Below are 16,867 nucleotides of genomic sequence, written 5' to 3' on the forward strand. Positions count from 1 at the left end.
ATAAAGGATTTAAAAAGAGCTTTGATAGCTTGTCGAATTCCTCCATGCAGGGAATAAATATTTAATTTCAGATTCTGATCCCTTCGAGCAACGTGCCTCGCTCAGGTCCACCGATATCCGTACCAAGTCAACGGGAGTTATCTTTGGTTCTCGACGCTCGGAATTACAGCAGCAACGTAAAGCGGTTCGCACATTTGTTCGATTAAATGCGTGTGTACAAATAGACGTGGGGGGGGGGGGTATCTCAATCCACTGCTGGATGAGGGCCAGCCCACGCCGTTGCTTGTTGAGTCTTCACCACGCTGCCCATTGCGGTTTGGCGAAAGACGCGGGAGCATACAAGTGCAGTACAACTGATTTTTTATTTCTCTCGCAATGCCCTCTCTTCTGTCCACAGCATAGCACAGCGCCTATGACAGCGTGGCGCGCACGGTGAATACTCAACCTATAAAGGGCTATCCCTGGCTCCAACATGATGCGCTTTCAGAGGCCTGACCCCAGATCCGGCGCGGTTCCAATGATGTAGTCATAGGGACTGCGTGAATCCCGAGTGAAACCATCCGGCCGCAAGTGTTGTCGCTGCGCGCGGCGAGACTACGTTGTGCGGTAATGATGACCCAGCAGCAGCAGCGAGCAATGTCTGGCTCCAGTCTCATCGGCGGTGGAGATTTATGTTTGTTCCTTGCAGAGCATCCTTCACGGAGGCTCCCCCACCGTGTCCCCTTTAAGCGGCAGTGTCTGAGTGGCGCTGCATCCTAGTCCGCGCACGACGACGAAGACCCGCCGTGTATCCTTTCGCAGTCTTTGTGGGGCGAGTGTCGTGTTCGAGTTACACACGAAGGCCGGCACGGCACGGGTTTGTATGGTGGCCAGCACCACGCTCTCCGGCACTTTAACACATTCACACTTGTAGAAATACACTATTGTACATTTCCAAAACATACTTTCTATCTGACGTCAAATAATGACACCGTGTAATAGTTACCGTAATTCGAAGTGCGCATGTGGCCTCTTTCCCCACCGTCCTACCTCCGCCCACAGCAGGCTGCTTCAGCAATTTTCCCGTGGCCAGCCCGAGCAGCAATTACAGCAGAAGCAGCAGCAGCACTTTGTATGTCAAATTGCGCTCAAAGCAGCCATCCCGGGGTACAAATTGGCCGGGGGTCTGCTGAAGCCGGGGCCGGCACGTGCCACCCCACGTGTTTTGTCCGGGAGTGTCGTCGACGTCGACCGATCCGTCACACGGGACACGCTACAAGACACTTCCTTACTCTTTGGTTCTTTCGGTAAAGTCACGTAGGTATAAAAATAAAATAAATCACGACGTTTCGGGCGCAACACTAGCGTCCGTCATCGGGTGGGAAAGCATGGCCTGATGCTGATGCAGACTGTTTTAAAGGTTTGCAATGGGTGTAGCCCAAGGGTTATAAAGGAGTGGCTGGGTCTAGTGATGTTAATGTGAGTAATTAGCATGTAACTGGGTACGGAAGTGGCTATGTTAATGTAAGAGATTAGCATGATGTTAAAGTGAGAAATTAGCATAACACTTCCTGACGTTATGAGACATCTCCTTTACCAGTGGCCAAATATAGTGATAGGTTTTTACCCTTTCAACTGGTACAAAAACTGACACCTTAATACGAGGTATCATGTTTGCAATAACCACAACACAAGCAGTCAAAATGCAAACAAAAAGAAACAATTCTGATGATGATAATGATATGCTGGACAATGCATGAGATGATAGGACTATTGTCCTATGATCTCACATAGTCCCTGGCACGTAATAATATGCTACACAGTGGCAGTGGGGGTCGCAGAATGCCGATTTAGAATGCCGATTACTAATAAACCGCACCCAATGATCCGATCGAAATTAGGGATTTCGATCGGATCATTGGGGGGGCCACGTGCCACCCCACCGCCCCCCCCCACTGGTTCCGCCAGTGGTTGCCTCCCGGTCCAGAGTGTGTGCCTCCGTGTTGGTGAACAACACAACACAAGTAAGAAATAACGAACGTCCCTCTGCCGAGCCACAGCTGGATGAAGGCACCCGCATGCCACGCCGGTCGTGGTGAAAGTGTCCCCCCGGGGGGGGGGGGTCAGACATCACTCACCACGAATGTGAGACGTCACCTCGAGTGGAACTCTCGTGGTCGAAATGATTCACAGCGCAGTGCTCAGCCACTGCGCGCCGCTGTTCCACTCCAGTGACTCCTTCTGGGTAAACGGATCAGATGAATTCGGCCGACGCTCCGTGACTCAACCGTGCAAATAGGTCCACGGACTATACAATATATATTTGGGTGTTATTGTCAGCGGTGGGACCACACGTGCTTTTTTCTTCTTCCTTTCTTAGGCTTCGTAATTTATAGAACTCGAACGATCATCTTTGGCATTTTTACCCAAATGGGGGTTTGTGCGAGGTAGCAACAACATTTTAAACACGACAGTCAAACTCCAACACACGTGGTGGATAGATCACGATCAGAAGAACGCCGTTATTTAATGTAATGAATTGGTATACAGTCACGCTCTGCAGTGGATTAGATTATTTACAGAATGTTACGGCGTTTAAGAATGCTCCACTTCAGTGATTAAACACGAGTTTTTTTTTTTTAATACACAATCACGAACTAATTCGCTCTCCATAACGAGAGGACATTCTGCGAACGCCGGAGCAACCTAATGACGACCCACTGCGGCGCGTAATACCGCACATTGAGCTGCCGACAACAATTGTAGCAACTGCACGGACACCGCCCACGCCTGTTAATTGGCGGTAATCACCACGCGGTGTCAACAATTCCACTTGCACGGCTCCCTTTACCCCTCTCGAGGGCCACGGAAAACCTCTCCATGGAGTCTCTCGGGCGCTCTTGGAAGGACCCCGCTGCCGAACGCGACACGCGGATCAGGCCGTTGTGCATCGTGTTGTCCTCTCCCCCGCAATCTCCGATAATTATAATCAAGGTTGGCTACGTACGGCGCGAAAGAAGTTCAACATGCATACTATTACAACAAATCGCTTGTTATAATTAATAATTATTTGGTGATGTTGCTGCTGCTGCTGCCGCTGCGTTGGCTGTGGTGCACAAACACAAATAAAAGCAGCAAAAAACTCAACACATTCGTCGATAGCATTGCGGCTCTAAATGGAAAAATATATAATAGGCGACGTTTCGGGCAATGATTCTACTTCATGTCAGTTATAGTGCAGTCCGTTGCGTGCTCTAGCCGCGATTGAGAAAAAAAAAGTAATCCTCAAACGTACCCCGTGACCGACACGGTTTGAGAGTGGCCTTCGCCCAGCAGTGGAGCGAGCATGGCTGATGGTGCCATTATGTGTGTCACGCTTGTGAAGGTAGACATCATGGGTGGTGTCCCCGATGGTCAAAGTGCTGCCAGGTAATAATTGACAACCTACATCCCCCCGTGCCCCTCCTCCACCCCCACAAAAAAATTTCTATAAAAACATGTTTATTCCCAACCAATACTCTTTTTGTTAAAGGGAGCACAAACATCTTTACAATGAATCAAACCCCCGCTTGAAAATCTTCTATTTATCACCGCTGTTCTATTGAAATCTCTCTCCATTCACGTGTAATTTATTTTTTATTTCCCCTCTCTCTCTCTCTATGCCTCGCCATTTGCGGGGATGCAAAATCCCGCTGCATGTCGCACAGGTAAAGCCGCAATTATTTTCACCGTGGGGGGAAGACTTCGCATAAACGCTTGAACCATTTCCCCCCCCCCCATTCCCTTTGCTCACCGCGGGAAGCTATGCAAGCCTTCCGAAGGGAAGCATGGCAAACTTGGGAACAAATCGGCCTGTAGACGTGTCTTGGGGGGGTCGAAAGTTCACGGCGGAAAGGAAGAGCAATCACGCCCATCATCACCTCCGGAGACTACAAAATGAGTATCGCTTTTGTGCGAGTCAACAGTGGGAACGGGGTTTTTTTTTCAGAAAATAAAGTCGGGTGTTTTGATTCGCTTCTGATTTGGCTCCATTCCACCATTGCGGTGTTGTCGTTTTTGCTGCCAGCCACTCCTTTTTTCTCGCCTTCTTCCCTTCCGATCGATGTCTACTCCTTCTCTTCAACCCCGGGCCACTCGTGTGAGTTGTGTACCTCGGATCTTCCCGTCTCTGCACCGCACGGTTGTTGAAAATATAAATTTAATATAAATTAATAAAAATAAAATTAATTCAACGCACGTGACATCTTTTCACCGGCTGGGTCAGCCCCAGAGCGAAGGAGCACTACCACAGCGCTCGTTGGGAACATTGTGACTTCAGAGCATTATTTTTCAAGCAATTTGAACCACGAATACAATTGCTTTTGTTACATACAAAATGCATTGCCTATCACAAAGCATGCACCGGATCACTATAATCAGAGTTTAATTTTCTCACTTGTTTTTTTACGGAACGCTGCTAGGCTGGCTTCGAGCCGGGATTATTGGCGTAAGGAACTGCCACTAGATGACTGGATTACAGTACAAGGTACGCTTATCCGTAATATTCCGAAATCACTGTGCCCGATATTCGTAAGTACTGAGGACACCCGGTAACCCCAAGTTCTATTCACGCATGTGGCTTTCTCACCACTACCACCACCACCACACGCATCATCACATGATAACGAGGACTGATTGAGGCTAGACGGATGTAGCGTGCCAACATAATTCCTGATTGTTCCGGCGGATATATGTAGCGGACAGGGCTGTGCTGAAGTTAGCAGTGTTTATTGATAATTATTCATATTTATATAAAAAATAATCTAATTAAGCTAAAAATATTTTTAAATAAAAAAAAATATTTGACCAGGTAAGGCCCACTGAGCTTTAAGCTCATTTTCAGAAGCGACCTGGCCACAAATGATAGCTTAATGGAGTGGCTTGTCACGTGAAAATGTATAGCAGCCAAATACTATAAACGCATGTCGATTCTAAATGTCGAGGAAAAAATCGGAGGACGCACAGATAAATCCACGCGACCACGGGAAGAGAGACGCGCAAACTCCCAATATACAGCAGTAATCAGGTTCAGAATCGAACCGACGACCTCCTGAATACCAGGCGAGGTAGTTAACATGTCGCCACCGCGAGACAGAGCAGTGGAACAGTGGGCGAATGATATTTGGAGAGGTCGTGACCCCCCCCCCCCTCGCATCCCTCTTCATCAAACCTGTACTTATCATGGTGGTGAAGTATGGTCAAACAACCTCCGAGACTGAAACGATGTGGGGATGCTTTCATCCCGCAGCGGTGTGTGAAAGGGATTGTAATTTGTATTCTTATTATACGGAGCTCCTGGTAACAGCTTTGACTTCCGAGCTGTCGGAGATGTGGCCCATGTCGTATGGCTATAGCAGCCATCAGCAGCCACAAGAGTTACCCAGGCGCACAGACGAGCCTTGAAATCACGATGTGAATCACGATGTCAATCAGACAGGTTCAACACTCACACGCTGCATGCAGATTTATCCACTGGGAAAAACAAACAAATCTGGTTTGTTTGTAATGAATTATATAAATGACATTCCGTTCTACATTTCCACATACAATTTTTTTAAATTAAACTATCTTCCGGATGACCTAACAGACGTGTTAACCAGCGGTAGCATTTGTTTAAACGTGCAAACTCTGGACAGGTTTCGCCCTATCCTATATGCAGCTTATCAGCAGTTAGACGTCCAAATTATTTCTGCTGCTTAACCAGATTGCAATTGGTAAGCGCCCCGACACTGTGGACTATCCACTTTGATGATCTGGCTGATAATATTACTAATGACCAATGTTACAAAAAACAAATCAACCGAATAAATGATTGGCGCCAAATTCAATTGATAAATGTGTGTGCAAACACAATTCATGAAGCGTAACGTATTATTACAAAAATACATTGGGCAAAATATCTGAAATCTATGCAAAAGTCCCAAATAACAGTCATCATATTGACTGTCAAAAAAGAAAGTACGCGGGCATGGGAAGGACACGTCGCTGGATTGGACGATGACCGATGGTCAAGACTAACGACAGCGTCAGCTTAAGGTGGAAAAGAAGCGCACAAGGACGTCCACTCGGGAGACGGAGCGGTGAAATCATCTCGCGTGCAAAGTACTCGGCGGATTGTTCCACCACAGGATCGTGAGAAACGGTTGGAGGCCCGAGGATGCTTTCAACCGACAGTGGAAAGATCATGGCTGATGTCGATGGCAGGAGGCAACGGTGCACACGAAGACAAATATCGTCCGTAAAGGCTTAACAGACTGTTGGGGAAAGTGCTGTTAGCGAGCACCTATGAAGGTCAACACGGCACACAAAGGGGAGAGTGCAACACCACGCCCGACCGCCTTTGTCCCCCTCGTGACGATGTCGCACATCGCACCAGGTACTCAATTGAGGCCGAGTCGACCTAGGGGAGGTCCAGTACCGATTCAGATTTTCGTCATTGGTGTTAGGCCGTGAGCGGGAATCGATCTTGCAGTGCGCTCACCGCTCTCCACTACGACGCACACAGAGGCAAAATATAACGATGCACAGACACACACGCGCGCGCACACACACACGCGTATGCCTTCATTGCACAATGGATAGAGAATGAAGGATTGGTCAATGTGGCAAGTGTCGGGCACCGCAGATGTGTAATATGATGTGCACACACACGCACCTCATGCCACAAAGAAATGAATGATCCCGATACCGAGACTGGAATACTGCATTCTCACCAAATCCCAACGCTTCAATCTCTCTCCAATTCATCTCCGTACAACCAAGGACACTCGAAATGAAAGCAGACGCCTTCGTAAAGAAGCGTGACATCACGGGCCTGTTTAACATTTCTGTTCGACTCCGCAAGACACAGCGATACATAAACCCACGTGAAACACGAATGACCAGGAACTGTTGCCATTTTATGTGCACTGCCGCTGAACACAACAATTTATTTGATGTAAACAAAATTAAGATAATTTGCAGTCCACTTTAGTCAATCCACTGGTGGATTAAATCCTCCCTCAAGCAGTGTCGGCCGTAGTTTTGTGTTACCTTTCTTCACCACACTGGCCAGTGGTGAGTCGTGGGCTGGTGGAAAAGAGTCGGGCTGAACGATTAATCGATTTCAAATCGATTAATCGAAATTTGAAACAATGCGACGAGAAAATCGCAAAGACAACGATTTTTTGCGCGTCTTTATTTATTTATTTAACTTAACAATTGTTCTACGTTTGATTTTTACATTTCAAATAAAACGTTTTAATAAATACATGTTGGAAGCAATTAATATATTTTAAGTTCTCGTCCTTGCATTAGAATATAGAGAGCAGTTCATATTTTGATGGTATCATTTGGTAATGCTCTTTCACATGTTTAAATCTATTACACAGTGAACATTGAACTGAAGCTTGACTTTTAAAAAAAATAATCTTAAATCAAATCGCAATGTCAGAAAAATCACAATGAGACATGTTCCCCAAATCGTTCAGCCCTAGTGCATAGGACTTGTTAAAATATCACTCTACACTGATGTTAGCCGTGGGTTCGGAATCAAACCCACTGGGTTAATAGCGCACCGCAAATGGCAATGCGATTCGTGCCCCATTGCCAACAGTTGAAAATAAGTTAGATATTGAATGGAATTGTTATTCATATTTTACCACAATAGGTCGTTTTAACAAGCACCACGGTCTCAAAATAAATGTCAGTGTACGTTACTGCTGTGGTTCACTTTAAATAGCACGGAACTGGCGTATTTAGACATACGGTAGGTATGTACGTTGAACTTCTTTCGCACCGTACGTAGCCAACCATGCTAATCGGAGGTGAGGCTGGGTAGGACGCCAAACTAAAAAAACACAAAACGCAGTTCTGACAATCGGTTCGTATGGACGGGGTTGATCCCTCCCTCTTCACCCAAACTCAGAGGTCGCAAACGGGTTTTGATTCCTTACCCGTACCCGGCCGCACCAGGGTCGCAAACGGGTACCCGTACCCGGCCGTACCCGTACCCTACCCGTACCCGGCCGGGTACGGGTATCGGGTACCTGATTGTGACCTCTGGGATGAAGCCATGTTGCAGGCGCGAGTGGGTTGATTCTAGGAACTTGAATTGTGAGAAGAGACAAGACGTTGGGAAATGAGTGACAAACGGTTACTCACCAGTGACTCACGGCCTACCCGTACCCGTACCCGGCCGCACCAGGTTCGCAAACGGGTACCCGTACCCGGCCGGGTACGGATATCCGGGTATCGGGTAGGGTACGGGTATCGGGTACCCGGTTGCGACCTCTGCCCAAACTACAGACGTGAATAAGAACCGCATTGCAAAGGGTATCCTGAAGCCTCGAGAAGAGGTTAGCCCTCCCTCCACACACACCTTGTTGCACGTTTCCGGTTTGCAATGCCACGCGTTGGCCGCCAGGCGTCGCCAACACTCGATGGGACGATCACGGTAACAAGACTTTTCTCTGTGTGCCTATGTTTTGTCTCTCTCTCTCTGTGTATCTCTGTGATATCTGTCTGCTTATATGTCTGTCTATATGTCTCTGGTTCTGTGTTTAATCTCTCTCTCAAAATTTTGCATTCTCAGAAAGAACGTAATCAACCAGGTAGGGTGTTGACTGTTATGTTATCCGACTCTCTGTTGTATTACATTACATTTCTAAGTATACTAGATTTGTGTTTCTATTTCACTTACACCTGATGATGATTGCTTGTGTTGCAATCGAAACGTCGTATGTTAGCATTTAATTTATTATTGTATCTTTTTACGTGACTTTACCGAAAGAACCAAAGAGTAACAAGACGTTGTTTGAAATCGCGGAATATTGTCTGACCTCGGTCAAAGGTCACACGCATCCTCGCGACACCACAGCTCCTCCCTCGGGCCATGCCGATCATCGCGGGCTCGCCGTCAACTCTGTGCGACAACAAATCTTCAAGCGAGTGGCGTGACCGACAGACCGATGGACACATCGAGTCTCGTCCACGGTCAACTCTCGAATATCCGCATCGATGGCGGGGGGGGGGGCAGATGGTGAAATAGGCTCTAGAGCAGGCATGTCCAAAGTCCGGCCCGCGGGCCAATCACGGCCCGCGGGCAGATTTCATACGGCCCGCAGCTTCGGTCTTATAATGTGTTAGTTATGGCTCGCCAGCTCTGTCAGAATAAGTACATCATAAAACTCATGGAAATTTAAGGTATTCTATACAGTTTGTTCAATGTTATCTGACTGAATGAAAGGCAGAATTGTGTTTTTAGAGTTGTTCCCGTCTGCCTGAGTGGCTTATATTTGGTTACATTGTCATTTTAAAAATAAAGGTAATTGTGGTTAAAAAAATGTCAAAAGGAACTATTGGCCCCCGGGCATCTTCACTTTATCAAATGTGACCCTCTTTGCAAAAAGTTTGGACACCCCTGCTCTAGAATAATGTTTTTTTTACCTACCTAGAAAACAGGGGTGGAGACGAAGACTGCATAATGTTTGTATTGCTTCTGAAAGTAATACTTTTATGACATCCTTGTGATCACGGGAGCACCGATCGATCTTCGACGAGTTGAGGAGCAGCTGATAATGACACCAGCGTGCGTGCGTGCGTGTGCGCGTGTGTGCGTGTGTGCCCGTGTGCGCGCGTGCGTGCGTGTGTGTGCGTGTGTGCGTGCGCGTGCGTGTGTGTGTGTGTGCGTGTGTGTGCGTGCGCGTGCGTGTGTGTGCGTGTGTGCGTGTGTGTGCATAAAATAATTGAATTCATCACCAGCACGATTAATCCTCAACTCGGATAACCGATGTAATTGTATGCAGACGTCTTCTTCACATAGCGGTCTCTCCACGTATGTTTTTTTTTCTCTCCAAGCGATTGTAAGAAGTGTGTCAAAGTGCCACAGGGCATGACGTCACGAGGCATAACGTCACAGGGCATGACGTCACAGGGCATGACGCCACTTTCCTGGCCGTGCGATCGACGCGCCTCGGGCGAGTTGACTCAAAAAATTTTACTTTAAACTTTCGCGACTGCAAGAATTCATATTCTTGGTTGTTTCGGGTAAAGTCACGCACAAAGAACCAAGAAGAATGAGTTGACCCGAGTTCGCTTTCGTCATTTTTTTACATGCGGGTTGGGAAATCCATACAACAACAAAAAACCCAACAAGTCATTGCTTACGAACTCAAATGACTCTGTGTGTTGCAGTTGTTGCAATGCAATGATTTATTGTACACGACAGGCTCCGGTGGGCCACTTACAATTTGTCGTTCAGAAATCGCGGCACGCCGCCGAGTTCGCTCGCGCGCGTACACATTTCGTGGGGAAAACGCGGCCGTAGCAGCTCGAACAGTGGCGGCTCCTGCAAAATCTCTCAGGGGGGGCAAATGTCTGGATGATTGATAAGGATAAGGTCCACCCATGCAAAGGATAAATTAACAGCTTAAGCATGTAAAGGCAACTTCACTTCTTTAATATTAATGAAAAATAAAGTGACTCTTACAATACATCTTGTTTGTTTCTATACTCACTATTAATACAATCCACTCATGTTTCTTTTATTAAAGATTCCACTAGGTGGCGACAAATTATATTGTTGGATGAAACGTGCTTACGTATGATGACGTAAGCACGTTAGTGTGAGCCCTCCCGGAAGCCATAGAGAATGCATTGCAGCGCCCCCCGTTCGAAAAAAAACATCTTTGAATGTAAGTCTATGGGACCACTCGGGGCGATTCTCAGCAGGAGGGAAATCGCCCAAAAAGAGGCGGTACTCCACAGAACGTAGCATGACGCTGATTGGACTATATCCAGAGGCACAGTGACGGCTAGCGTGGCTCTGTGGTTGAATGACATTGGTGGTGCGTCGCCCAATCGCCCTAATGAAGAAACCGCCCCTGAGCTCGAATGATGTAAGCCTCCCGAACAACTCTTTGGTTCTTTCGGTAAAGTCACGTCGAGTAATTCCTGCAGTCACGAAAGCTTCGAAGCTTAGTTTCCTCCCAAACGAGTCTCTCAGACCGCTTGCGCGCGTCCTGGGCACCGACACGACATCATCTCCGAATTTAGTCCTCAATCATCTCAGCCACGGGGCGGTCTACATAAATTGCCGTGTAACAGCCTCACCGAGTGCTGCAGTGGGCTAATGTGGGTAAAAACAATATAACCATTAACCAGCTTCTGTTACGTATCTCCGCGTGAAAAGACACGCTCGTCTATCGGTCCATTAGTCCTACAGATGTGTACGCGAGCCGACAGCACTTATTCAAACATGCAAACATCTGCATCGGGTTCCACGCTCACGGTCAACAATAATTCATCGCTATGGTACAAACGTCGAGTGCTCACCTCACCACCACCGTCTCTATATCCCACCCGCCCGCCCCCACACCTTTAGCGTCATTCCCCCAGTGCACTTTGTGAACGCAATGCGATTCGACTACTGGACGCGCGTCTCAAACGCAACTGAATCTCCCGACCGAAGCCACACAAATAATGGCATTCCAGGCAATAACGCTCGGATTATACGACCCACGGGGACCCTACATGTCACACGGGGAGGTCAAGAGAACACAAATCCCGTTTGCGTAACACGTTAACAAGCGACGCTCGTAATTGGGTCAGAAAGTGTCTCGCCAGCAAAACGCCACGTGCTGCGGTTTAGAGAGGCTTGCATCAGTAGCGATGCGTTTGGCACAGAGAAAGCATCCGCAAGTCCCTTATGCCCGACACGCCACCCTGTCCATATTTCCACACGCGCAGTCTTATCCATCCCCGCAGCGTCACACTGAATATTGCACGCCGCACAAGCCGGCACAACTTGCCAAGAGGTCTAAAATCTGGGTCGGGGTGGGTGTTTGGCGAACTGTCGGATTTTAGTTGAAGGTTTGTGAAGACAAAAACGTTCTTTACTCCCAGAGTAATATATGCGCTTCCCAACGCTGGCAGTAAGGAAGTCGACCATCAAGTGTGAAATTCACCATCTTAAACTATACATTGTTCGTAAATTAACCTCCACCCTCCACAGGGTCGGATTAAGATTGTGTAGGCCCCTGGACTCCAGGTACTGTGAGCCCCCCCCCAGTAATATTTTCAAAAGGAAAACAAAGTTAAAGAAAAAGAAAATGTATTTTTACAAGGCTAACAAATACAATTCAGCGTTCACAAATGAAATAACTTTTCGCTTAACCTCTGGAGGCCCTCCAGCTGGTGGAGGCTCCTGGGTTGCAGCCCCTAAAGCCCCCGTGCCTTAATCCGGCCCTGCCTCTCCACCATCCAAAGTCTTTTGGCACATCACCCTAGACCTGACTCTGTTTGTTGTGGTGGAGGTGGGACCGGGTGAACAGATTCCATGGGCACACGGAGCAGAGAGAAAGGAATGAATTTGTCACGCCGCTGCGTTCGCCGTCGATCGCCATCCACAGCGAGCCAGGGCTGCTGCTTCCTGGCGGTGCCTCGCAGTGGAGTGCACAATCAGTCATCACTCACTCACTCTCTTCTTACAGAACGCAACAATGGGTTTTTTATTTATTTTGTGGACTCGAACAGTTGCTGATACCATAATTTCGTATCTGGATTTTCTTAGGAGGGGGGGGGGAGATGACGTGCAGAACATCAGACATGACAACATTGTATTGCACCTATAGGAAGCCACGTTTTTCCCACTACGATCGTGATTTTTTTTTTAAACTTATAACAAGACAAAAAAACACACTTAACAAGCCACGAGTGAAACAAAAATACTGCAAAGGCTGCACTTGTAGTCTCGGCCAGACGTACACCAGATGGTCACTCCCAAATCAGCCGTCTTTAATCTTCAACCAGCAGTGCTGAAGTACACGTAGGGGAAGCCCCTTACCAGGTATAGAATCTAGAACCAGAATAAAATCCATGTCATTGAGGTACCCAGCTCAGTGCCCTGCACCACCCAAACGTGTCTTTGGGCTAAAGTTCCGCAGCTTAAAAAACTGGCAATTGCAATTGTATCACATTTAAATACATTCACATAATCATTTCAACACTTTCAGGTCATTTGGATTTTCTCATTTCAAGTTTCCCAAACCGACGGATTCCCCTCCCCCGCCCCACAGCGTATCACGCGAAGAGGTACGCTGCTGCTGCTGCTGCTGCTACACGTTCGTGAGTTGTACTCGTTACGAATAGAAATAAAAAAACACTCTCAAGGGTACTCCCGAGTTTCTGTCGCACACGCGCAGAACACGCGCGATACTGGCCCTCTTGGAGTTCACAAAGGGAAATAAATAACATCGACAATGTAGTGATGCGAGAGGAACTAAACAAGGCAGGCACTAATGGCAATTGCTACAGCTTGGATTCTTAGTTAACTCTCCTCAGATCAGTTTGTGCATCTCAAAAGGGCAGCATGCCCCCACGGTAAAAAGCATCACTCAATACGAAGCCCTCACATGGCATGAATGCCAACTGCTGCAGATTCTCCGACAGCGCCTCGTGTCTCCAGAGCCAACGAGGCCTGGGCTCACAAAGGTCACCGTGCGGAGGATTTAGAGAGCATTGCAAGAGGTGAACAAGTTGAATAAGGAGGCAATGCCCAACGGTGAATTTTAACATCAATAGGCGATCGCGTTAAATTAAAAAATAAAGCATCACACTGCAAGGTTGACATCCGGGTCTTATTTCAAAGGACAACACGAGATGGTTGGGTCCGCAGTTTGCCGGTTAAACCGACCCTGCGACAGCACATGTATGTTGAACTTCTTTCGCACCACACATAGCCAACCGTGCTGCATCCAGGGCCGAGCCCAAGACCAAGACGCTATGTTTGGCTGCACCGTGCAGTCACTCCTTGCTGGATGCACGTCGCATCAGATTCACATTTTTCAATTCCAATAACCACCAAAACGTCTTATGGCCCTTCATCCATGAACCACAGGATGGAAATACGAAGACCAGTACAGCTATAAAAAAGTTCAATCTTTACAAGTTACCCTGAGGTTCACTTCTGCGCGTGACTGTTCACGTGATGAAATGTACAAAGGTATTGTTACACACGCGCACACACGAGGGGGCAATCAAGAGTTTTGAAAACAAGTACCCACAGTTTTTATAGTATTTTAAATATAAGTTTCTGATAAATGCATCAATCACATGATATTACTTGCAGTTGGATATAGTTTTAAAATAAGCTCACAACTGAAGCTCAACGGTGCACTTTACCTGAAAAAACATTCCACCCTCGTTCCAACATAACCCATCCTGAACACCGAAAAATTGTGGCTATGGCTATACAGCTGACGTGAAAAAATATTGAAGAATTAAAATCAATCAATACCCATCTCTTTGATCATCAATACAGTAGAGGCTTCAAAGGCCCGAGGCCTACACCACAGCCCTCCTCTGCTGCCTGGATTCCCAGTCCAGTCACCAGACAAGGCATCTAGGCAAGGAAATGTGGGTCTGCAGCCTACAAATTCAAAGCAATAGGCATTTTTTTATGGTGAACATGAGGGAAATGAGTCGATTATTTACCATCTTAAAGACATTATTGCAATTTTCTGAAACACCTCAAAGTTGAAATACAAAAAAGAAATCTGCCACGTTGGAATGTTTACCTTTCTATGACGAAATCATGAGATCAAATTCAGCCAATCGCAGCACCATTACAGGTGCTACAACAACAAATATCAAAAGGGTCATAAACAAAGTTGCATCTTGCAAAGCCACGCGCAACTTGATTTCTCCAGCGTTGCTCATCCCTTTATAAGCAGAGTAACGTGGACAAAATATTTTTTTTCCCCGCAACGCTATTACAGAAAAGTGGCACCGTTCAACTTCAAATGAACATCACAGGACTGTAGTGCAATTGTTTTGTGGATCACGTTACCTCACTGTGAAAATCCTCTGACTGCCCCCCTTTTATACGGATTGGCAGGCAAACTCGCAAAACACACGCGGCCATGGGCGAGCCGCAGAAACGTAGTGCATCGACCGCTGATCCCTCTCTTCAGGCACGTGCTTGCTCTCTCTCCATCGCTCTCTCCGCTTCTTCTTCTCACCGTCTCTCACGGGCTCAAGGTGGAGTGCCACTATTGACGCTCGCCAGAATCCGCGACACTTCAGCCCTCTGCGCCGGGGTCATGTGCTGCGTCATGTGCACGATGCAGTCCATGGCCACCTCTGGGTTCTCTTGCACGAGGCTGTGGGTGGGGGGGGAGAGGACGGATGGCGGGTGGGGGCAGGCGGACATGAACCAAACACGCAATTTTACAGGAGGGTAACAGTAACTATCGTGCATTTAAACATTACTTATTGTTTATCCTGTTTGCACAGAGTTCTGGCATGTAATTTTTGCCCTTGTTAGTTGACACATTCCACCCCAAAATGTCCTGTAACTGCTGCCACTGCCAACCTTCTTGGCCTGTGGTCGTCCTTGTAAACAGGAGCTGCTCAGCTCCATGGGGCCTTACCGGCTGAAATTTTGTCAGAGTTCTGGTCTCAATTATCCATACGGATCAACCGTGCTTGCAAAACAAATACATATATCTTTACTCTCAGCAGACTCGGGTTTTGCAGTCAACTCTCAATTACCCGTGGGCAGACTATCCAAGTTGCGCAGTAACTGTGCTCATTGGCACATATTTGCTAAATGTTTTTTGTTACGAGTGTTTCCTTTACGACCATTAAATACCTCGTTTGTAAGTTGTGCAATATTCAGGGACCCTGTACGCGTTCTCTGCAATACTGACGCTTTTGGCGATTGTTTTAGTTGTTTCTGTGCTCGCACACCAGGGATCTCCGTCGTCAAATAGCCAGACAACTGGCATGAACCATCACGTGAACTCCGGTCATCCTTGCAGCGGCTTTTGGCTGACCATCGAACAAAGACTTTCAGATGCGCCTCCGCAGCCGTTTGGAATGCTCTACCTTCCGTAATTAAGAAGCCGCTGGAGCTATGCACTTTTAAATCTGGATAGAAAACGGCTTTTGTGTTTAGTTTGTTGTCCTTTTCCCGCACCTACGATTGGCACGGTTGGCTAAGTACGGTGAGAAAGAAGTTCAACACACATACGTTAATATAAACGCAGTAAATTTCGATTTAAAGCTTTCGTGACTGCAGGGATTCATCTTCTTGGTTCTTTCGGTAAAGTCACGTACTGTCTTCTCGACAGACCTGTTCTTCACCTGAAGACGGCTGCTTGCGTTGTGGCCGAAACGTCGTGATAATTATTTTATTATGTTTCATTTTTATTATTTTATTATTTCCCATTCTACGTGACTTTACCGAAAGAACCAATAAGATATAAACGCAGTCTTTGGCAGCAGCCCTGGCAGTCCGTGGACAATTGGCTGAAGGCCAACGCAGGTCCACGCTGCGAACTCGCGCGAGACAACACTTCTGCGGGGTCTCACTTCCTGATCTGCTGCATGACGTGGTCCCGCTTGATGTACTTGATGTTCTCCTCGATCACCGAGCGGACGCCCTCCTCCGGCTTGAGATGCTTCTCCAGCCACTGCACCACTGCCTGGTTGTTGTCCCACAGGTAGGCCTACACGGAGGGGAGGGGGGGGGGGTCAACAAAGGGCAAGGGGATGAGCATCGTCACCGAGAAGCCGTTGCCAAAGTGACGAGGCACGAGAGATGAAGTCACTCGTAATCACATTACGCTTTGCCGTGGAGAATCATGGGTAAAAGGATAGATGATTACTAATCTAGTATATAATTACAAAGACCCCCCCCCCTCAAATCGTTGCACCTGATGAGTTAATGATGACGTCACCCTGCTGCTGCTCTATATAAGAACGGGAGACAGAGCAGAGCCTCACCATTCTGGCGAATTGCCCGATGATGCTGGATGCAATTACCAGCGAAACGTCGTACTCAAATTGTAAATGTTGTGGTTTCACG

At 47.3% G+C, this 16,867-nt stretch overlaps 1 protein-coding gene across 7 annotated transcripts in view; it reads right to left on the reverse strand.

The window, feature by feature from the left end:
• Window positions 1-11,381: 11,381 nt before the first annotated feature.
• Window positions 11,382-16,867, reverse strand: part of LOC144933111 (acetyl-CoA carboxylase-like) — a 94,763-nt gene continuing 89,277 nt past the window's right edge. For all 7 annotated transcript variants that reach the window (XM_078857660.1, XM_078857661.1, XM_078857658.1 and 4 more), the window contains 2 exons: window positions 16,372-16,508; window positions 11,382-15,158 (listed from right to left, as the gene is read on the reverse strand). In XM_078857660.1, the coding sequence (XP_078713786.1) occupies window positions 15,032-15,158; window positions 16,372-16,508 (264 nt within the window). In that variant the 3' untranslated portion in view covers window positions 11,382-15,031. The remainder of the gene's footprint in view (window positions 15,159-16,371; window positions 16,509-16,867) is intronic.

This window comes from Lampetra fluviatilis, chromosome 6, assembly GCF_964198595.1.
Source record: "Lampetra fluviatilis chromosome 6, kcLamFluv1.1, whole genome shotgun sequence".
Classification (NCBI taxonomy): domain Eukaryota; kingdom Metazoa; phylum Chordata; class Hyperoartia; order Petromyzontiformes; family Petromyzontidae; genus Lampetra; species Lampetra fluviatilis.